This window comes from Salmo trutta, chromosome 24 (assembly GCF_901001165.1).
Source record: "Salmo trutta chromosome 24, fSalTru1.1, whole genome shotgun sequence".
In the NCBI taxonomy this organism is placed as follows: Eukaryota; Metazoa; Chordata; class Actinopteri; order Salmoniformes; family Salmonidae; genus Salmo; species Salmo trutta.
In genome coordinates, this window is record NC_042980.1 from 35,015,844 (window position 1) to 35,039,343 (window position 23,500).

General features: G+C 45.7%; 1 protein-coding gene across 1 annotated transcript in view; it reads left to right on the forward strand.

Annotated features, from left to right (window-relative positions):
• The first annotated feature begins 10,583 nt into the window (after window positions 1–10,583).
• The window catches only part of LOC115160539 (unconventional myosin-XVI-like), a 50,394-nt gene continuing 37,477 nt past the window's right edge, over window positions 10,584–23,500 (forward strand). Inside the window, exons 1-5 of the mRNA XM_029710705.1 lie at window positions 10,584–10,829; window positions 13,347–13,443; window positions 13,525–13,786; window positions 18,234–18,604; window positions 18,894–20,192. Coding sequence (XP_029566565.1) covers window positions 13,347–13,443; window positions 13,525–13,786; window positions 18,234–18,604; window positions 18,894–20,192 — 2,029 coding nt within the window. The 5' untranslated portion in view covers window positions 10,584–10,829. The remainder of the gene's footprint in view (window positions 10,830–13,346; window positions 13,444–13,524; window positions 13,787–18,233; window positions 18,605–18,893; window positions 20,193–23,500) is intronic.

Genomic DNA, 23,500 nt, shown 5'->3' on the forward strand with positions numbered 1-23,500 from the left:
CTGAGTGTCTTTCTTCCTTTCCGGCAACTGAGTTAGGAAGGATGCCTGTATCTTTGTAGTGACTGGGTGTATTGATACACCATCCAAAGTGTAATTAATAACTTCACCATGCTCAAAGGGATATTGAATGTTTGCTTTTTTACCCATCTACCAAAAGGTGCCCTTCCCCTTTCTCTTTATTTGCAAGCCATTGTAAAACCTCCCTGGTCTTTGTGGTTGAATCTGTGTTTGAAATTCACTGCTCTACTGAGGAACCTTACATATATATGTGTGGGGTTCAGAGATGAGGTAATCATTAAAATATCATGTTAATAAATCGTCTTTGGGATCGGTGGGTCCCCTGCGGGACGGTTGAGCTTATGTAGGCTAATACGATTAGCATGAGGTTGTAAGTAACAACCAAATTTACCTGGACATAGACATATCTGATATTGGCAGAAATTGTAAATTATTGTTATTCTAACCTGCACTGTCCAGTTTACAGTAGCTATCACAGTGAAAGAATACCATGCTATTGTTTGAGGAGAGTGCACCATTTTGAACATGAAATGTTATTAATAAACAAATTAGGCACATTTGGGCAGTCTTGATACAACATTTTGAACATAAATGAAATGGTTCATTGGATCAGTCTAAAACTTTAGACATACACTGATGCCATCTAGTGGCCAAAATCTAATTTGCACCTGGGCTGGAATAATACATTATGGCCTTTCTCTTGCATTTCAAAGATGATGGTACACAAAAAATACAAAAGAAAGGTTGTTTTTTTGTTGGTATTATCTTTTACGAGATCTATTGTGTTATATTCTACTACATTCCTTTCACATTTCCATAAAATTCAAAGTGTTTCCTTTCAAATGGTACCAAGAATATGCATATCCTTGCTTCAGGGCCTGAGCTACAGGCAGTTAGATTTGGGTATGTCATTTTAGGCAAAACATTTTTAAAAAGGGGCTAATCCTTAACAACCTCTTACATCTAGACGTTCCGCTAGCGGAACATCGCTCCAATATCCAATGATAGGGCGTGGCGCAAAATACAAACTCCTCGAAAATCCGAAAACTTCCATTTTTCAAACATATGACTATTTTACAGCATTTTAAAGACAAGACTCTCCTTTATCTAACCACACTGTCCGATTTCAAAAAGGCTTTACAACGAAAGCAAAACATTAGATTATGTTAGGAGAGTACCCAGCCAGAAATAATCAGACACCCATTTTTCAAGCTAGCATATAATGTCACAAAAAACAAAACCACAGCTAAATGCAGCACTAACCTTTGATGATCTTCATCAGATGACACTCCTAGGACATTATGTTATACAATACATGCATGTTTTGTTCAATCAAGTTCATATTTATATCAAAAACCAGCTTTTTACATTAGCATGTGACGTTCAGAACTAGCATTCCCACCGATCACTTCCGGTGAATTTACTAAATTACTCACGATAAACGTTCACAAAAAACAAAACAATTATTTTAAGAATTGTAGATACAGAACTCCTTTATGCAATCGCAGTGTCCGATTTTAAAATAGCTTTTCGGTGAAAGCACATTTTGCAATATTCTGAGTAGATAGCTCGCCATCACGGGCTAGCTAATTTGACACCCACCAAGTTTGGTACTCACCAAACTCAGATTTACTATAAGAAAAATTGGATTACCTTTGCTGTTCTTCATCAGAATGCACTCCCAGGACTTCTACTTCAACAACAAATGTTGGTTTGGTTCCAAATAATCCATAGTTATATCCAAATAGCGGCGTTTTGTTCGTGCGTTCAAGACACTATCCGAAGGGTGACGCGCGGACGCGTATCGTGACAAAAAATTTCAAAATATTCCATTACCGTACTTCGAAGCATGTCAAACTCTGTTTAAAATCAATTTTTATGCGATTTTTCTCGTAAAATAGCGATAATATTCCGACCGGGAATCGTTGTTTTCGTTCAAAGACTGATAATCTAAAATGGACTCTTCACGTGCATGCGCACACCCGTCTCATTGTTCTCAGATCGACCACTATCCAAATGCGCTACTGTTTTTCAGCCATGGACTGCAAAGTCATCATTCAACGTTCTGGCGCCTTCTGAGAGCCTATGGGAGCCTTAGAAAGTGTCACGTTACAGCAGAGATCCTCTGTTTTCAATAAGAGAATAAAGAAGGCCAAGAATGGTCAGAGAGGGCACTTCCTGTTTGGAATCTTCTCAGGTTTTGGCCTGCCATATGAGTTTGTTATACTCACAGACACCATTCAAACAGTTTTTAGAAACTTTAGGGTGTTTTCTATCCAAATCAAACAATTATATGCATATTCTAGTTTCTGGGCAGGAGTAATAAACAAATTAAATCGGGTACGTTTTTTATCCGGACGTGAAAATACTGCCCCCTATCCATAACAGGTTAACTTATGGCTCAAATCCCGTTAACGGGATCGGTTTGACAACATCCGGTGAAATGGCAGAGCGCCAAAATTATTACAAATATTTAACTTTCATACATTCACAAGTGCAATACACCAAATTAAAGCTGAACTTCTTGTTAATCTAGCCACCGTGTCAGATTTCAAAAAGACTTTACGGCGAAAGCAAACCATGCTATTATCTGAGGACAGCACCCCATCAAACAAACACAGACAAACATATTTCATCAAGCCAGGCGCGACACAAAACTCAGAAATAACGATATAATTCATGCCTTACCTTTGACGAGCTTCTTCTGTTGGCACTCCAATATGTCCATAAACATCACAAATGGTCCTTTTGTTCAATTAATTCCGTTGTTATATCCAAAATGTCATTTATTTGGTGCGTTTGATCCAGAAAAACACCGGTTCCAACTAGCGCAACATTACAAAATATCTCATAAGTTACCTGTAATCTTTGTCCAAACATTTCAAACAACTTTCCTAATACAACTTTAGGTATTTTTTTACGTAAATAATCGATAAATTTAAGACGGGATAAACTGCGTTCAATACCGTAGGAAAACAAAAGCGTGCTTTTCAGGTCACGCCTCTATCAAACAGTACACTTCACTCTCCCCTCGTTCTGAACAGGGCTACTTCTTCATTACACAGAGGAAAAACATCACCCAGTTTCTAAAGACTGTTGACATCCAGTGGAAGTGATAGAACTGCAAGCAACTACCTTAGAATTCTAGATTCTCAATGAAATGCCATTGAAAAAAGTGTGACCTCAAAAAAATAGTTCCTGGATGGTTTGTCCTCGGGGTTATACTCACAGACATCATTCAGTTTTAGAAACTTTAGAGTGTTTTCTATCCAAATCTACCAATTATATGCATATCCTAGCTTCTGGGCCTGAGTAGCAGCCAGTTTACTTTGGGCACACTTTTCATCCGGACGTGAAAATAGCGCCCACCAAGCCATAAGAAGTTTCAACACTATTATTGGACACAGAGTCAGTCCATGCAACTTATTATGTGATTTGTTAAGCACATTTTTACTCCTGAACTTATTTAGGCTTACTAAACAAACAGGTTGAATACTTATTGACTCAAGACATTTCAGCTTTTCATTTGTAATTCATTTGAAAAATAAAAAAAACATGCTTTCACTTTGACATTATGGGATGTTGTGTGTAGGCCAGTGACAATTTGTTTTCAATTTAATCTATTTTAAATTCAAGCTGTAACAAAACAAAATGTGGAAAAAGTCAAGGGGTGTGAATACTTTCTGAATGCAGTGTAAATCTATACAAGCCATGTTTTACGAAACCCATTCTGCTCAAGTACAAGTAATTCTGACATTTCCAAATACTGAGTCAACCTGTTGTTTAGCATCCCAGAGTATAACATGCAGACTGTGCTAATAAGGCTGATGCATTTGTAATTTAATGGGACCCCTGAATCATTCTTTGATGACTTTGGGATTGGTTTAATGATCGCTTTGTACCCAGTTGAAGGGATGATACCATTTTCAAAACACATTTGGAAACGTCAGAATAGAGTCTGCCGTAACTTAGGAGACTTTAAGACCTCATTATGAGGCTCCTCCATTCCTGTTGAGCTTTGCTTTTTGAACAAGTTTTGTGTCTGTATATTTGCAGATGGATGTAAGGATGTCAGTCCATGCACAGTTCATTCAGAAAGTATTCAAGATCCCTTGACTTTTTCCACATTTTGTTAAGTTACAGCCTTATTCTAAAATTTATTAAATTGTTTTTTTCCTCATCAATCTACACACAATACCCCATAATAACAAAGAAAAAACAGGTTTTTAGACATTTTTGCAAATGCATTAAAAATAAAACTTAAATATAACATTTACATAAGTATTCAGACCGTTTATTCAGTACTTTGATGTAGCACCTTTGGCAGTGATTACAGCCTTGAGTCTTCTTGGGTATGAAGCTACAAGCTTGGCACACCTGTATTTGGGGAGTTTCTCACATTCCTCTCTGCAAATCCTCTCAAGCTCTGTCAGGTTGGATGGGGAGTGTTGCTGCACAGTTTTTTCAGGTCTCTCCAGAGATGTTCAATCAGGTTCAAGTCCGGGCTCTGGCTTGGCCACTCAAGGACATTCAGAGACTTGTCCCGAAGCCACTCCTGCATTGTCTTGGCTGTGTGCTTATGGTTGTTATCCTGTTGGAAGGTAAACCTTCGCCCCAGTCTGAGGTTCTGAGCACTCTGGAGCAGATTTTCATCAATGATCTCTCTGTACTTTGCTCCGGTCATCATTCCCTTGATCATGACAAGTCTCCCAGTCCCTGCCGTTGAAAAATATCCCCAAAGCATGATGCTGCCACCACCATGCTTCACTGTATGGATGGTGCCAGGTTTCCTCCAGATATAACGCTTGGCATTCAGGCCAGAGAGTTCCATCTTGGTTTCATCAGACCAGAGAATCTTGTTTCTCATGGTCTGAGAGTCTTTAGGTTTCTTTTGGCAAACTCCAAGTGGGCTGTCATGTGCTTTTAATTGATGAGTGGCTTCTGCCTGGCCACTCTACCATAAAGGCCTGATTGGAGGAGTGCTGCAGAGATGGTTGTCCTTCTGGAAGGTTCTCCCATCTCCACAGAGGAACTCTAGAGCTATGTCAAAGTGACTGTCAGGTTCTTGATCATCTCCCTGACGAAGGTCCTTCTCCCCCGATTGCTCAGTTTGCTCGGGGGCCAGCTCTAGTAAGAGCCTTGGTGGTTCCAAACTTGTTCCATTTAAGAATAATGGAGGTCACTGTGTTCTTGGGGACCTTCAATGCTGCAGAAATGTTTTGGTACCCTTCCCCAGATCTGTGCCTCAACACACATCCGTCTCGGATCTCTACGGACAATTCCTTCGACCTCATGCCTTTGGTTTTGCTCTGACATGCACTGTCGACTGTGGGATCTTATATAGACAGGTGTGTGACTTTCCAAATCATGTCCAATCAATTAAATTTACCACAGGTGAACTCCAATCAAGTTGCAGAAACATCTCAAAGATCAATGGAAACAGGATGCTTCTGAGCTCAATTTCAAGTCTCATAGCAAAGGGTCTGAATACTTATGTAAATAGGTATTTCTGTTTTTTTGTTTTTGGATAAATTTGCAACAAAAAAAAATGTAACCCTGTTTTCACTTCGTCATTATAGGGTATTTTGTGTAGATAGCTAAGGTAAAAAAATGTAATCTATTCAAGAATAAGGCTGTAAAATAACAAAATGTGGAACAAGTCAAAGGTTATGAATACTTTCCGAAGGCACTGTATGTGTACATTTTGTATGTTTGTGTGTATGTGCATTTGTGCAATCATGCAGCGTGCACATTTTTGTGTCTTTTTCTGTGCGCACGTGTGGTTATACTCCAAGTCACCCTGACTATATATACTCCATTCACCCTGACCTGTGCCATTCTTCTCTCTCTCTCTCTCTCTCTCTCTCTCTCTCTCCCTCCCTCTCCCTCTCCTCTCCTCCCTCTCTCTCTCTCCCTCTCCCTCTCCCTCTCCCTCCCCTCTCCCTCTCCCTCCCCCTCTCTCTCTCCCTCCCTCTCTCTCCTCTCTCTCTCCTCCCCTCTCCTCTCCTCTCCCCCTCTCCTCCTCTCCCTCCTCCTCTCTCCCTCCTCCCTCTTCTCCTCCTCTCTTTCTCCCCTCTCTCTTCCCCTCCTCCTCCCCTCCTCCTCCCCTCCCTCTCTATCTCCTCTCTCTCCCCCTCTCCTCTCTCCTCTCCTCCTCCTCCCCCTCTCCTCCTCCTCCCTCTCCCTCCTCTCTCTCCCTCTCCCTCTCTCCCTCTCCTCTCTCCCTCTCTCTCTCTCCTCCCTCTCTCTCTCCCTCTCCCTCCCTCCTCTCTCTCTCTCTCCTCCTCTTCTTCCCCCCGGGTCTCAACACACAAACGTTTAGAATGAATGAATGGATACAGGAGGTAGGGGGGAGGCAGGGAGGGAGGGAGGTTAATCAAGTGCAGGGGTGGAATACAATGCAGACTTCAGATATCTCAATTGCATTAGTATGGACTGCTCAGCTGCATTGATTTATGGTTTAATCTATTTTATTGTTGCTTTTATTTGTCATTTCTGATACAGTATGTGTTTTGTGGACAGGTTTATATTACAGCACTGTGTAAGGTCAGATAATACCACTTGAACTTTGCACTCTTGTAAACCTGCCCCCTTTCATTGATTTCTGATGTCTTTCTGAGCTTTTTTTTCTTTTTACTAGCAAACACTTCTTCAGGTCAGGGGTCAGTTATTGGATTGTGGAAGTAAAGTTGCTATTATTGGATTTACTGTAGTCAAGCTATACTTATTTTTTCTAACAATTAGGACATAGCGCAATAGTCTCTTTTGTGTAATCAGTGACCAATACCATTAAATTCCAATGGAACTCACTGTGGATGAAGAATCCTTGGCTAGTTAGCAAAGCCTGTAAGCTACACTGATATCATGTGAAGTGTCATGTTATGAATGTGACCAGCCATTAGGGCTTTAGAGAGGGTAAGAGTGGTTAGAGTGGGTTAGAGAGGTTAGAGAGGGTTAGAGTGGGTTAGAGAGGGTTAGAGTGGGTTAGAGTGGGTTAGAGTGAGTTAGAGAGGGTTAGAGTGGGTTAGAGAGGGTTAGAGTGGGTTAGAGTGGGTTAGAGTGGGTTAGAGAGGGTTAGAGTGGGTTAGAGTGGGTTAGAGTGGGTTAGAGTGGGTTAGAGTGGGTTAGAGAGGGTTAGAGAGGGTTAGAGTCCAGACATCACCATCCTGCTTTTATTTAATTTATGACACTCAGTGTTTGGGGGCAACTGATGGGCCCCTGGTCAAGTAGGGGCCCCACCAGACCCCCTTTGCCCCTTATTTAAACTCATATCAGAGGCGCTATTTCAACCTAGCTGACTCCATACAACACGGCCCTCCTCAGTCTTGTAAAATTGGGGGCCATTGATAGTGTTCATAGCCATACAGGTGAGGTTGTGGGTTTACAGAGGTCCTTTGTGTTTTATGAGTCCTGGGGGACACTGTAGTGCTGTATGTAGGCCTGGACATTAGCTTACATAGAGATTGTTAGGGAGAGTTCAGAGAGAACCCACTCCTCTAATTCAAACATATTTTGCACACACTGAAATATGCACACCAACACAAACACGCACGCACACGCACATGCACACATACACAGAAACACAGTACAGGTTTTTCTGGACAGGACTTCTCCAGACTACTCTAAACCGCCTTACGCCACTAACCAGACACACACAGTTCACACACCACTTTGACAATACAAGTGGTTTATGTCTCCGACCATCTGCTCATTAGGTTTGCCTCATTTAACAGGGACACTCTGTGACATCATCACACAGGGACAGCCTGTCTGTCTGCACTCTGGGTCACACATCAGCTGGCGACGAAACAGAGGAAGTTCAGATCACACGGAGAAGTCAGACAGAGAATTGTAATTGGATAAAGGCTACTATGAGCGTGTCATTAAACCTTAGGGCATGCACTAGTGTATAGCACCCACCTGGATAATGTACTCCGCGTAGAAGTCAACCTTAACCACAGATCTGGGATGAGCTGAGCCTACCTTTACTGCACCCTAACTTTAGAGAGCAGTGTATATGGGTAACTATCTGACTCTGAAGAACGCATAACAGCTTGTTTATTGCTAGAATGATCACCGCACATCTGTTGGTCAACTGAAGAATGGGAATGTCATTGGAATGTTTTCCAATGACATAAGGCCCAACAAATTACTCAACCCGCAAGTTATTCCCTTAAAATCTCCCACATTAATCAAGCTGTGTTAAATACTGTATGTTATTCATGTTGTTAAAGTTGTCCAGACATCCCTTACCAGTGTTCTCTCCACCCAAACACAAAAGATCAAAGACTGTCTCTAACAACACAATATAGAGCTGACCCACTCTGTCCCTCTCCTCTTCGACCAAAACAATCCCTCCCCCTCTTCCAACTGACCTCTCACGCAGTGGTTGCCCCTGGCAACACCAATAGGAACAGATGCTACGGAGCTGGCCCGCCTTTTGACCCCCATTAACCTATGACCCCTCTAGTTTCTGAATGGGCGGGTCATCCGAGAGGCCCCACCAGAACTGAAAAGATTTTCTGTATGTGGTTCTAGTCTTCATAACCTGCCTGAGACACAAGTCTAGGATCAGACTGAGCCATAACCAGCCCCAATCCGAGCCTTACCATTAAGCGATGCCATTAGGCGGTGTCACACTGAAGTCCTTCCCCTCCTGACAAATTAAACTACTTTTTTGTGCGCTTTGAGGACATTACAGTGGCACCGATGCGGCCCGCTACCAAAGACTGTGGGCTCTCCTTCTCCGTGGCCAACGTGAGTAAAACATTTAAACGTGTTAACCCTTGCAAGGCTGCCGGCCCAGACAGCATCCCTAGCCGCGTCCTCAGAGCAGGCGCAGACCAGCCAGCGGTTGTGTTTACAGACATATTCAAACCATCCCTATCCCAGTCTGCTGTCCCCACTTGCTTCAAGATGGCCACCGTTGTTCCTGTTCCCAAGAACGCTAAGGTAACTGAACTGAATGACTTTCGCCCTGTAGCACTCACTTCTGTCATCATGAAGTGCTTTGAGAGACTAGTCAAGGATCATATCCTGTCACCTGTCACCCTAGACCCACTTCAATTTGCATACCGACCCAATAGGTCTGCATATGATGCAATCGCCATCACACTACCCAATCTCATCTGGACAAGAGGAATACCTATGTAAGAATGCCGTTCATTGGCTACAGCTCAGAATTCAACACCATAGTACCCTCCAAACTCATCATTAAGCTTGAGACCCTGGGACTCGACCCCACCCTGTGCCACTGGGTACTGGACTGGTGGAGGTAGGAAACAACATCTCCGTTCCGCTGATCCTCAACACTGGGGCCCCACAAGGGTGCGTTCTCAGCCCCCTCCTGTACTCCTTGTTCACCCACGACTGCGTGGCCATGCACGCCTCCAACTCAATCATCAAGTTTGCAGACGACACTACAGTGGTAGGCTTGATTACCAACAACGACGAGACGGCCTACAGGGAGGAGGTGAGGGCCCTCGGAGTGTGGTGTCAGGAAAATAACCTCTCACTCAAAAAACAGCAAAAAACAAAAGAGATGATCGTGGACTTCAGGAAACAGCAGACGGAGCACCCCCGTATCCACAGATGGGACAGTAGTGGAGAAGGTAGAAAGTTTTAAGTTCCTTTGTGTTCATATCACCGACAAACTGAAATGGTCCACACACACAGACAGTGTGGTGAACAAGGCGCAACAGCACCTCTTCAACCTCAGGAGGCTGAAAAAATGTGGCTTGTTACCGAAAACCCTCACTAACTTTTACAGGTGCACAATTGAGAGCATCCTGTCAGGCTGTATCACCGCCTGGTACGGAAACTGCACCGCCCACAACCGCAAGGCTCTCCAGAGGGTGGTCAGCACAACACATCACTGGGGGAAAACTACCTGCCCTCCAGGACACCTACACCACCCGATGTCACAGGAAGGCCAAAAAGATCCTCAAGGACAACAACCACCATAGCCACTGCCTGTTCACCCCTCTACCATCCTGAAGGCGAGGTCAGTACAGGTGCATCAAAGCTGGGACAGAGAGACTGAAAAACAGCTTCTATCTCATGGCCATTTGACTGTTAAATAGCCACCAGCACAGAGAGGTGGCTGCTTACCTACAGACTTGATATCATTGGCCAATTTAATAAATGGAACACTATTCACTTTAAAACATACACCTTGCTAGTGCTGGCTGGGTCACTCTGACCCCGGGGCAGCGGGGACCCCTCGAAACCCAGGGCCTGGGTCACTCTGACCCCAGGACAACGGGAGGGTTATTAATGCCACTTTAAGAATGTTTCAATATCTTGCATTACTCATCTCATATGTATACGCTGTATACTGTATCCTTCACTACCTATTCTTCTATCTATTGCATCTTCATCTTCGCCACTCTGTCACTGCCCATCCATGTATTTTATAAGTGTATATTCTTATCTCATTCCTTTACTAGATTGTGTGCATTAGGTTTTGTTGTGGAATTTGTTAGATATTAGGTTTTTGTTGGGAATTGTTAGATATTACCTGTTAGATACTGCTGCACTGTCGGATCTAGAAGCATAAGCATTTCACTACACTCACAATAACATCTGCTAATCATGTGTATGTGACCAATAACATGTGAAAATTATTTGTTGTAATTGATGTATTGATCCAATGTATAAGATGTGTACTTGCTGTGTGCTGATGGTTTCTGTCCTGTGTATGTCTTAGGTACAGAGACCTAGTGGACACCACTCTAGCTGACAAGAAGAAGCTTTCATCAGAGGAGAAATGTCGCTTTGTTCTGCAGCAGTGCAAACTCCAAGGATGGCAGGTGTGTGGTGCTGTCTCTGCTTCCCTATTCTGTCTGTCTGTCTGTCTGTCTGTCTGTCTGTCTGTCTGTCTGTCTGTCTGTCTGTCTGTCTGTCTGTCTGTCTGTCCACACAGAAGATGGGAAGAGGAATATTTTGAGCCCAGACCACTATATTTTGAAATCCCATGGACTTCTGATAAAACTTATTATTATTACACCTGCCACTAAATCAACCCTTTAGAGACACACCACACACACACACACACACCACACACACACACACACACACACACACACACACACACACACACACACACACAGTCTCTCCCAATGCCTAATTTCTCACACACACACCCTGGCCCACACACACACACACACCCTGGCCCACACACACATTTCTGACACGTGGTGAATAAAGGAATTAATAGTCTGGGTGTGTGGGAGCATGTCGATCCCATGGCCTGTGCACCTGTCCTAGGTGGGACAAACCAACCCTTACACCACGCCCCAGGAAGAGGGTAACTACCCCCTTTTGTGCTCTTGTAGGAAGCAATCACACCCCTGTTGCTGACTACAAATGATCTATATCTGGGTTAATAACTCACTAACTAGAAAAGGATATGAACACATGGCTACATGCAGCTCTGGCTTTGATCTCAAAACAAGCGCATCTACTCATGACCTCTCATGCTGTAAATACAGTCCAGTTAAAAATAAATGTCTCAAATCAAATGTATTTATAAAGCCCTTCTTACATCAGCTGATATCACAAAGTGCTGTACAGAAACCCAGCCTAAAACCCCAAACAGCAAGCAATGCAGGTGTAGAAGAACGGTGGCTAGGAAAATCTCCCTTGAAAGGCCAAAACCAAGGAAGAAACCTAGAGAGGAACCAGGCTATGAGGGGTGGCCAGTCCTCTTCTGGCTGTGCTGGCTGGAGATTATAACAGAACATGGCCAAGATGTTTAAATGTTCATAAATGACCAGCATGGTCAAATAATAATAATCACAGTAGTTGTTGAGGGTGCAACAAGTCAGCACCTCAAGAGTAAATGTCAGTTGGCTTTTCATAGCCGATCATTGAGACTATCTCTACTGCTCCTGCTGTCTCTAGAGAGTTGAAAACAGCAGGTCTGGGACAGGTAGCACGTCCGGTGAACAGGTCAGGGTTCTATAGCCGCAGGCAGAACAGTTGAAACTGGAGCAGCAGCACGACCAGGTGGACTGGGGACAGCAAGGAGTCATCGGGCCAGGTAGTCCTGAGGCATGGTCCTAGGGCTCAGGTCCTCCGAGAGAAAGAAAGAAAGATCCATACAGATCCATAAATGGCAATGGTCTATTTGCATATAGGTCTACTGCAGCTCTGATTGGTTATGCAGTACCGGTCTGTGTAGAGTACAGTTGAGTTGTGCATGTCAATGTGCTTGTCAATGCAATAAAATCCTACTCCGATGCGTTCTGCCGCCAACAAAATCTCTGCGGCAGTCCCGGTTAGCTCCGGGACAGTCTCGGTTTGCTCCGCGGCAGTCCCGGTTAGCTCCAGGACAGTCTCGGTTAGCTCCGCGGCAGTCTCGGTTAGCTCCGCGGCAGTCTCGGTTAGCTCCGCGGCAGTCTCGGTTAGCTCCGCGGCAGTCTCGGTTAGCTCCGCGGCAGTCTCGGTTAGCTCCGGGACAGTCTCGGTTAGCTCCGGGACAGTCTCGGTTAGCTCCACGGCAGTCTCGGTTAGCTCCGCGGCAGTCTCGAGGCTACTGCTCGCATGAGCATGCGCACAGCTTCGAGGGAACACTGCTCACAACAGCAGACCATGTGTAATCAAACCAGCCTAGGATCTTCACATCCGGCTTCTTCAACTGTGGGGTAGTCTGAGGGCGGGTGCTGAGGAGTAATCCTGATTGTAATTAAAGCCCTTTTCTGGGGAAAAACACATTCTGATTGGCTGGGCCTGGTGCCCCATGGGTACACCCCTGCCCAGTCAGGTGAAATCCATAGATTAGGGCGTTATGAATTTATTTCAAATGACTGATTTCCTTATAAATTATCAGAGGCCGTCTGCGCTCTTTTAAGGTTCTGACTACTGAAAAGTGTCTGATTTCCTTATATTGTTCAGTATAACTTCAGTGAACTCATTATAGCCTTAAACTGACCGAACCCGATCCCTCTCTCTCTCTCTCTCTGTCTCTCTCTCTCCCTCTCTGTCTCTCTCTCTCGCTCACTCTCCCTCCCCGGTCTCTCTCTCTCTCTCTCTCTCTCTCTCTCTCTCTCTCTCTCTCTCTCTCTCTCTCTCTCTCTCTCTCTCTCTCTCTCTCTCTCTATCTATCTATCTATCTATCTATCTATCTATCTATCTATCTATCTATCTATCTATCTATCTATCTATCTATCTATCTATCTATCTATCTATCTATCTATCTATATATATATATATATATATATATCTGTCTCTCTCTACCTGTCTGTCTCTCTTTCTCTCTCTCTCTCTCTCTCTCTCTCTCTCTCTCTCTCTCTCTCTCTCTCCCTCTCTCTCTGTCTCTGTCTCAGATGAGCAACAGTAAGGTGTTTCTGAGGTACTGGCAAGCTGACCAGCTCAACGACCGCTGCCACCAACTACACAGGAAGATCATCACCTGCCAGAAAGGTACAACATCTTGCATCCCTGTGTGTCTGTGTGTGTGGGGGTGTGTTATTAACCCCTCTCTTTCCCCCTATCCTCTGTCAGTGATCCGTGGCTGGCTGGCCAGGCAGCGTGTGCGCCATAGACTGTTGTCCCAGCCGACAGAGGACTGCAGTATCCAGAGGTTCCTCCAGGGGGCAGAAGACCAGGGCCTGTGCACCTACGACCACCTGGTCATCCAGAACGCCTCTGACATCGCCCGTGAGAGCAACCACCAGCGCTGCCATGGCAACGGGTCACACAGCAACAGTCCGCCCCTCGGTGAGAGGCCCGAGCCAGTTGGCGAAGAAGAGGACACCCCCAAAAGGTAATAGACAACCTTTCACCCTCATAGAGAAGTCGCTCCTGGTGGTTTTGTGTTTCTTCATTGATTTGAAGCTAATAGTATGATGTAATACAATGATAATGGATTGGATTTAGACTATATTCTGTGGCTGTAAGTAACTCACCCAAATCACCACAGATACTATAGAGATGTCGAGGTCACAAAGTGTGTGTACAGTGTGTGTATAGTGTGTGTACAGTATGTGTGTCATGTGATGTGTGAGTTATGGTGTCATTGAGCCTGTGCTGGTTGGTGACTATAATTCCATATTATGATTGCTAGGATAATGAGTTAAACATCAGCATGTGTTAATGTTTCAGCAAGCCTACACTGGCCTATAGCTGCAGCGCATTCGAGGTTATCAAATCCAATCCAATTTTATTTGTCACATGCGCGGAATATAAAAGGCGTAGACCTTACAGTGAAATGCTTACACACAAACGATGAAAGTTCAAGAAATAAAGTTAAGAAAATATTTACTAAATAAAATAAAGTTAAATATTCAATAAGAAGTTACACTATAGGGGGTACCAGTAACGAGTCAATGTGCAGGGTACAGGTTAGTTGAGGTAATGTGTACATGTAGGTAGGGGTACATGTTAGTTGAGGTAATGTGTACATGTAGGTAGGGGTACAGGTTAGTTGAGGTAATGTGTACATGTAGGTAGGGGTACATGTTAGTTGAGGTAATGTGTACATGTAGGTAGGGGTACAGGTTAGTTGAGGTAATGTGTGCATGTAGGTAGGGGTACAGGTTAGTCAAGGTAATGTGTACATGTAGGTAGGGGTACAGGTTAGTTGAGGTAATGTGTACATGTAGGTAGGGGTACAGGTTAGTTGAGGTAATGTGTACATGTAGGTAGGGGTACAGGTTAGTTGAGGTAATGTGTACATGTAGGTAGGGGTACAGGTTAGTTGAGGTAATGTGTGCATGTAGGTAGGGGTACAGGTTAGTCAAGGTAATGTGTACATATAGGTAGGGGTACAGATTAGTTGAGGTAATGTGTACATATAGGTAGGGGTACAGGTTAGTTGAGGTAATGTCTACATGTAGGTAGGGGTACAGGTTAGTTGAGGTAATGTGTACATATAGGTAGGGGTACAGATTAGTTGAGGTAATGTCTACATGTAGGTAGGGGTACAGGTTAGTTGAGGTAATGTGTACATATAGGTAGGGGTACAGATTAGTTGAGGTAATGTCTACATGTAGGTAGGGGTACAGGTTAGTTGAGGTAATGTGTGCATGTAGGTAGGGGTACAGGTTAGTTGAGGTAATGTGTGCATGTAGGTAGGGGTACAGGTTAGTCAAGGTAATGTGTGCATGTAGGTAGGGGTACAGGTTAGTCGAGGTAATGTGTGCATGTAGGTAGGGGTACAGGTTAGTTGAGGTAATGTGTGCATGTAGGTAGGGGTACAGTTTAACTGAGGTAATGTGTGCATGTAGGTAGGGGTACAGGTTATTCAAGGTAATGTCTACATGTAGGTAGGGGTACAGATTAGTTGAGGTAATGTCTACATGTAGGTAGGGGTACAGGTTAGTTGAGGTAATGTGTACATGTAGGTAGGGGTACAGGTTAGTTGAGGTAATGTGTGCATATAGGTAGGGGTACAGGTTAGTTGAGGTAATGTGTGCATATAGGTAGGGGTAAAGTGACTATGAATAGATTATAAACAGCAGGTAGCAGCAGTGTAAAATCATAGTCCAAAATGTGTACATGTACACACAAGTGTTCTAGAATATTGGACCGTTTCCTTTCATACTTTTCGAATTCTCAGCACAATTTCTCCAACTGTTTCTTGAACTGTCAACGCATTCAAATAGATAGAGGACGCATACCGGAGCCGCATTGGTTGGGAATTGTGCGGGTTCGGGCTGTGCGTCCCCCGGGGGTGGTGGTCTCATGGCTGTGTATCTATGTCACAGTGGGACGCTGGACTATCCCTTCCTGGATTCAGTGGACTATGATTTACACCTTATACAGCTTGTAGTTGGCATGGCAACCATTGTTTGAATTGTAAGACGGGCCCAAAATCCTTTTCCAGTGTAGGGACGAAAGAATGAGAAAGGCTGTCATTTTAGAATGTATTCCTGTATTCCTTCTGAACATGCTAATCAGACAGAGATAATCCTTCAATTGGCCAGAACAGCTGCAAGTTTGATTGTGTTTGAAAATGCAATTTAACACTGGGGGTGTACATCCTGCAGAGAGAGGAAACACACACATACACACGAACACACACACAACACTCTTACCTGTGCTTCTGTCCTCCATGTGCCCTTGTATGCTAACAGGCTAACAGGACATCTGCTACTGGGACAGAGACTGGAAGATAGGGGATTTGGAGGGAGAAGGTGAGAGGGGGAGGAGAGAGCAGGGAGGAAGGAGAGGGGGAGGGGGAGGAGGGAGAGGGTAAGGAGAGAGCAGGGGGAGGGAGAGGGTGAGGGGGAGGAGGGAGAGGGTGAGGAGAGAGCAGGTGGGAGGGAGAGGGGGAGGGTGAGGGGGAGGAAGGGAGAGGGTGAGGAGAGAGCAGGTGGGAGGGAGAGGGTGAGGGGGAGGAGGGAGGGGGTGAGGAGAAAGCAGGGGGGAGGGAGAGGGTGAGGGGGAGGAGGGAAAGGGTGAGGAGAGAGCAGGTGGGAGGGAGAGGGTGAGGGTGAGGGGGAGGGGGAGGAGGGAGAGGGTGAGGAGAGAGCAGGGGGAGGGAGAGGGTGAGGGGGAGGAGGGAGAGGGTGAGGGGGAGGAGGGAGAGGGTGAGGAGAGAGCAGGTGGGAGGGAGAGGGTGAGGGTGAGGGGGAGGAGGGAGAGGGTGAGGAGAGAGCAGGGGGGAGGGAGAGGGAGAAGAGGGAGATACAGAAGGGAGAAGGGGTTGGGGATGTCACTGGTAATCCCCCTTTCCTTCCTCCTCCTTCTCCTCCTCCCTCTCAAGAGTCATTTGCTCTCCCACACACACTAATACTGTCATCAGCATTAGGAGGGGTTAACAGGTGAGGAGGGGGTGTGTGGAGAGGGGGAGGGGGATATGGGTGAAGGATGGTGTGTGGAGAGAGGGAAGGGGAATATGAATGAGGGAGTGTGTGTGTAGAGAGGGGGAAGGGGGATATGGGTGAGGGAGGGTGTGTGTAGAGAGGTGGAAGGGGAATATGGGTGAGGGAGGGTGTGTGTAGAGAGATGGAAGGGGAATATGGGTGAGGGAGGGTGTGTGTAGAGAGGGGGAAGGGGAATATGGGTGAGGGAGGGTGTGTGTAGAGAGATGGAAGGGGAATATGGGTGAGGGAGGTGGAGGGGTGGATGGTATGGGATCCCTGTGGGAGTGTCCCATGCCAGATTACTACGCTACTCCCACTCTTAACAAAGTCAGTCGGAAACCTCTTCAGGCTGTAAAGGCCCTCCACACACACACACACACACACACACACACACACACACACACACACACACACACACACACACACGTTATGTTATTCTATCCTCGTTGGGACATAAAATTAATTTCCATTCAAAATCATATTTTCCCTAACCCTAACCCTAACCCTAACCCTAACCCTGACCCTAACCACTACATTTAAAATAGCCTTTGTCCTCATGGGGACGTGGGAAATGTCTCCACGAGGCAGAATTTTCCTTGTTTCACTATCCTTGAGGGGACTATTCTTCTGCGGACTTTTTAGGTCCCCACAATGATATAAGAACCAACCAACCAACCGACACACACACACACACACACACACACACACACACACACACACACACACACACACACACACACACACACACACACACACACACACACACACACAAACAAACACACAGAGACACACACACAGACACACTATCTCTCTCACACTTTACAGACATACACAACCCTCCCTCCACCTGGTCCAGAGGGACCAACAGATGGCTTCCTCCAGATTGGAGAAGGAAATATCAAACTGCAGAGCAGAGTGAATTTCATATTATCATATTACAGCAAGCCGATTAGACTTAAACATTTAAGAGCAAAAATAATCCATAGGGTTTCCACACTTTATCCCCCATATTGGCCTCTTTAGAATGTATTTGTGGCATGACAGATGATGCAGCCATACATTTGAGTGGAGTCTGTGGATGATATGATGGGAATAATTAAATTAATCTGGATTTGTAGATGGAAAGTAATTATCTTATTGTTGTTGCTTTCAAGGAAAATTCATCTTATTATGTTTGATTGGAACCAGGATCAAATATCAACAGAAGGTGTGTTTGTCCATCGAGGTTTAGAGGAGAGATGGAGATAGGAAATAGAAATAGACAGAAAGTGGGATGGAAAGGAGAAGAGAGTGATTTAGAGCAATAGAGAGAGAGAAAAACTCATGGAAATGGGGAGAAAAATACTTCTTCAAAAGAAAAGTAATGTTAATTTATTTCTCATGTCAATCTGATTTCCCATGTAGGGTTGTGGAGAAGAGCGGGAGAAACCAAGACGGCTCTGTCAACGGGGGGAGCCGGAACATCCGCCACTTCCGCTCCAGCTCAGTGCCCATCCCCCTGACTATAGAGAACTTGGTACATTCCAGCCATGGCCCATCCATCAGACCGGCCCTTCAACAGGCGGCCCATACCACTGAGGATGGGGGAGGCCTGGCATCACCACGGAAACAGCCTCCCCCTAAACCCAAGCGGGACCCCAGCACTCGTCTGAGTGCGTCCTACGAGGCGGTCAGCGCCGGACTGACCCTGGGACCCCCGAGAGAGAGCCCCACTCCTGAGGGCTACGGGTCCCCTGCAGGGAGCCCCCCCAAAACACAGTTGTCCCCTACGGATGGTACAATATAACACCCCAATTAAGACATACTCTTCAACTATCATTACCTTAGACACTATGTACCCCAAAACACAGCTGTCACCTATGGATGGTACACATACACACCACAACACACCAACTGTCATTACCTTAGACACTATGTACACCAAAACACAGCTGTCACCTACGGATGGTACATATACACGCCACAACACACCAACTATCATTACCTTAGCTTCTATGTACCCCAAAACACAGCTGTCAGTGTGACTGTTGTGAACTGTTTCTCCTCTCATCCTCCCCTCCCTAGCTCTGTCCAAGCCGCGACCCCACAGTGATGACTACACCACCATGAGGAAGGTGCCTCCTCCCAAGCCCAAGAGGAACCCCAACACCAAGCTCACTGGCTCCTATGAAGAGATCAACGCTGCCGGCTTTAACCTCCTCCAGCTCCGCCCCGCTGATGTCAAACTGGCCCTGCTGTCCCGCACCGGAGGGCTAGGGGGTATGGGGTGTCTGAGAGGGCTGATGCAGCGTGCAGCGTCTGTGGACGGCCCACAGGGGGCGACACTGAGCCTGCACCATAACCAGGATGAGGAGGATGTGTACATAGAGATGGTGGGGGCTCAGGCCAGGAGTTACAGTCTGGGAGGGAGTTACCAGGACCCCCCAGACACCCCCGAGCAGGGAGACACCGAGGCCGTCTACGAGGAGATGAAGTACTTCCTGCCCGAGGAGGCGGGACTTCCTGTGGGAGGGGCAGTTGCTGCTGCAAAGGCAGCTGTGAAGCTGGAGGCGTTAGGATTGATGTTAGGGGGGTTAGGGTTGGGCTTGTCTCCCTCTCAGAGTGGAGAGGGGAAGAGGGCAGGGCTGGGGGGTGTATCTACTACTATGGAGGCCCAAACATCTGCCGCCGGAGGAAACAGCAAGCCCCCTCATAGTAAAGAATTAGGGTGTGACATCCCTGCACCATTCCCCAACCTGCTCACCCACCGCCCCCCTCTCCTGGTATTCCCCCCCTCCCCTGTCACCTGTTCCCCTGCGTCTGACGAGTCACCCCTCACCCCTCTGGAGGTGAAGAAGCTGCCTGTGTTTGAGTCCAACCTGAACTACGCCGGCCCAGACAGCCCCCTCTCACCTCAGTACTACCGCCAGCGCGCTGACTCCTCCCCCTCTCTTTCCGTCCTCCTCCCAGACAAGCCCACTCCTCCCCTCACCCCTCCACCTCCCCCTCCTCCCACCAATACCCTGCCTCCCCCCTATCGACCCCCCTCCCACTTCCCCTTCCCCCCAGAGTCCAGCATACTCTCCCTTACCCGGGCTGCTTCTATCACGGGTGGGGGCGGCTTGGACTCTCCCAAGCCCTCCTACCCCTCCTCGTCTCATAGGGCTGCAGGAGACAAGCCCCCTCCCTACTCTCCGGCCAAGTCCAACCGCCCAGAGCCGCGCCGTGCCCACTCCTGCTCATCCTCGCCCCTGCTGTTCAACCCAGCCAACGGGAGACCCCTGACCAGCCCTCAGCCAGCCCTGGATGAGCTCAATACCTTGTTCAGCTCTGGACGCAGCCTGCTCAAGAAGACCACTACAGGACGCAAAATGAGGGAGGGAGGTGAGTCACAATGTAACACACACACACATACACAGATGACCTTTACATCTGTGAATTCCTTCACACACTGTCTCATACACCCCCTGACCATGCACACACACACACATTTGAACCAGAAGACCCCAGAACTGTGTCTTTGTATGTCTTTGTGTGTCTTTGTGTGTGTGCAACAATGTGTGTGTGCATGTGTGTGTGCACGTGTGTGTGCACGTGTGTGTGTTGCTAAACTCTGAGGTGATGAAGACATGAATCCATCACAGCAGAGGCTAATTCCAAATAATGTATGCAGAGCAGAATACCGATACCTGCTAATTATAAAAATCCTAAAAAGAGCTTTTTTCTACAACCACCTAAAAGGAAGTGATTCCCAAACCTTCCATAACAAAGCCATCACCTACATAGAAATGAACTTGGAGAAGGGTCCCCTAAGCAAGCTGATCATGGGGCTCTGTACACAAACAGACCCCACAGAGCTCCAGGACAGCAACACAATTAGACTCAACCAAATCATGAGAAAGATAAATACTTGGCACATTGGAAATAATTTACCAAAAAACTGAGCAAACTGGAATGCTATTTGACCCTAAACAGAAATTACACAGTGGCAGAATACCTGACCATACTGACTGACCCAAACTTAAGGAAAGCTTTGACTATGTACAGACTCAGTGAGCATAGCCTTGCTATTGAGAAAAGTTGCTGTAGGCAGACCTGGCTCTCAAGAGAAGACAGGCTGTGTGCACACTGTCCACAAAATGAGGTGGAACTTCCTAATCTCCTTCCAAATGTATGACCATATTAGAGACACAGATTTCCCTCAGATTACACAAAAACACAAAGAATTTGAAAACAAATCCAATTTTGATAAACTCGAAATCTATTGGGTGCAATACCACAGTGTGCCATCACACCAGCAATATTTATGACCTGTTGCCACAAGAAAAAAGCAACCAGTGAAGAACAAACAACCATTATAAATTCAACCCATATTTATGTTTATTTATTTTTCCCTTTTGTACTTTAACTATTTGCGCATCGTTATAGCACTGTACATAGCTATAATATGACATTTTAAATGTCTCTATTCCTTTAAAACGTTTGTCAGTGTAATGTTTACTGTTCATTTTTTATTCTTTATTACACTTTTGTTTACTGTCTGTTTCACTTGCTTTGGCAAATCTAAACATATGTTTCCCATGCCAAAAAAGCCTTTGAATTGAATTGAATTAAATTCAGGAGCGAGGAGGAGGAGGAGGAGAGAGGGTGATTTCCCTTCTTCAGATTGTGAAAGATATGTCATTCCTTCCCACATGTAATCTCACTTGTCTTAATTAAGTGACAGGACGTCTCAGTTGAACGTGTAATGTTTGCACGGCATGACACCCACCCACACACTGATGCTGATGCTGCTGTACAGTACATTAGTGCAAACAATGAAAAATTATCTCAACCATTATCAAAATCTGATATGATGACAACACAATCACATAATCATGTCCTCGCGATGTATAAATCTTATATTAAAACATCTTCTTTGGGTTAGATCATATGGAGTAACAAAGTGTAGATGAGCTAATATTAAATAGGCATTGAGACACAAAGAATAGATTATGATTATCAGGTGTTAACTGCAGCTGGGGAGAGAGCCACTTTGTCATACCCAGGTACTCTCTCTATAAGATAATTAAAATCATTAATATAGACTCAATCTTATCAGAGATATGATGTTTTCTGGGAATGTAACATCCAATATCACCTCAGTACAACAGCTATATACCAATCACACCCCAGCTTGGAATATTCCATTTCTTTCTGAAATGGTACAGGAAAAACATGATGGGAATTGATTTGGGGTTCCATGCCTCTGAAGGGGAACAGATGCTCCGGTCACAGCCGTGCCTTCCACTGATGAAGTTAAGAGATGACTTTAGAAAGGCAATTTCACCAAATGTCACTATGCATGCAAGTCCCAGTTTACATATGGCAGGGATGAATCAGGCTGATAAATAGGACTCAGGTGTCCCTCGTCTCTCTCTCTTTTTTTCCCACACACACTCACACACACGCTCACACACACAAACACCAACACCACTTTACAGTACCCATACATATGTTATGTAGCTCTATCTGTGTTTAGTGCCTGTATAGTGCATGCAGAGCAGAGCAGCATACATAGGCCCCTTAGTACCGGTGATGCAGGACCTCACCTTTGGAGAAGCAGAGTAGAAGTATGTATCACTCATATCAATGGAGAGGGTCAACACTAGAGCTGCACTAGGTCACAGTGTTCCTACACATGTACGAGATTGATGGGGCTGTAGTGGCGCGGATCGAGAGCTTCAAGTTCCTTGGCGCCCACATCACTAACGACTAAACATGGTCCACACACACGCGCACAGCTGTGAAGAGGGCACGACAGCGCCTCCGCCCCCTCAGGAGTCTGAGAAGATTTGGCATGGGCCCTCGGATCCTCAGAAAGTTCTACAGCTGCACCTTCGAGAGCGTCTTGACTGGCAGCATCACTGCTTGATATGGCGAATGCACCACCCTCAACCGCAAGCGCTACAGAGGGTAGTGAGGACAGCCCAGTACATCACTGGGGCCGAGCTCCTTGCCATCCAGGACCTCTATACCAAGCGGTGTCAAAGGAAGGCCCAACAAATTGCCAAAGAGTCCAGCCACCCAAACCATAGACTGTTCACTCTGCCACCGTCCGGTAAAGGGTACCAGAGCATCGGCTCTCAGACCAACAGGCTCAGAGACAGCTTCTACCCCCAAGCCATAAGACCTCTAAATAGCCATAAGACTGCTAAATAGTTAATTAATGATTACGCGGACTATCTGCTCTGACACTATCTTGCACTGACTCAATGCACACTCACAAGACTATACACTGAGTGTACATTAGGAACACCTTTCAATGACAGACTGACCAGGTGAATCTAGATGAAAACTATGATCATGGATTGTGTATGTGTACCATTCAGAGGGTGAATGGGCAAGACAAAATATTTAAGTGCCTTTGAACAGGGTATGGTAGTAGGTGCCAGGTGTAGCGATTTGAGTGTGTTAAGAACTGCAACGCTTCTGGGTTTTTCACACTCAACAGTTTCTTGTATGTATCAAGTATGGTCCAGCACCTAAAGGACATTCAGCCTTCTTGACACAACTGTGGGAAACATTGGAGTCAACATGGGCCAGCATCTAGGTGGAACGCTTTCGTCACCTTGTAGAGCAACAAGCTCTCACAGTCTCACAGAATTAGAATTTCATCCATGTTTCTCAAACGTCAAATTTCGAAGTTGTTC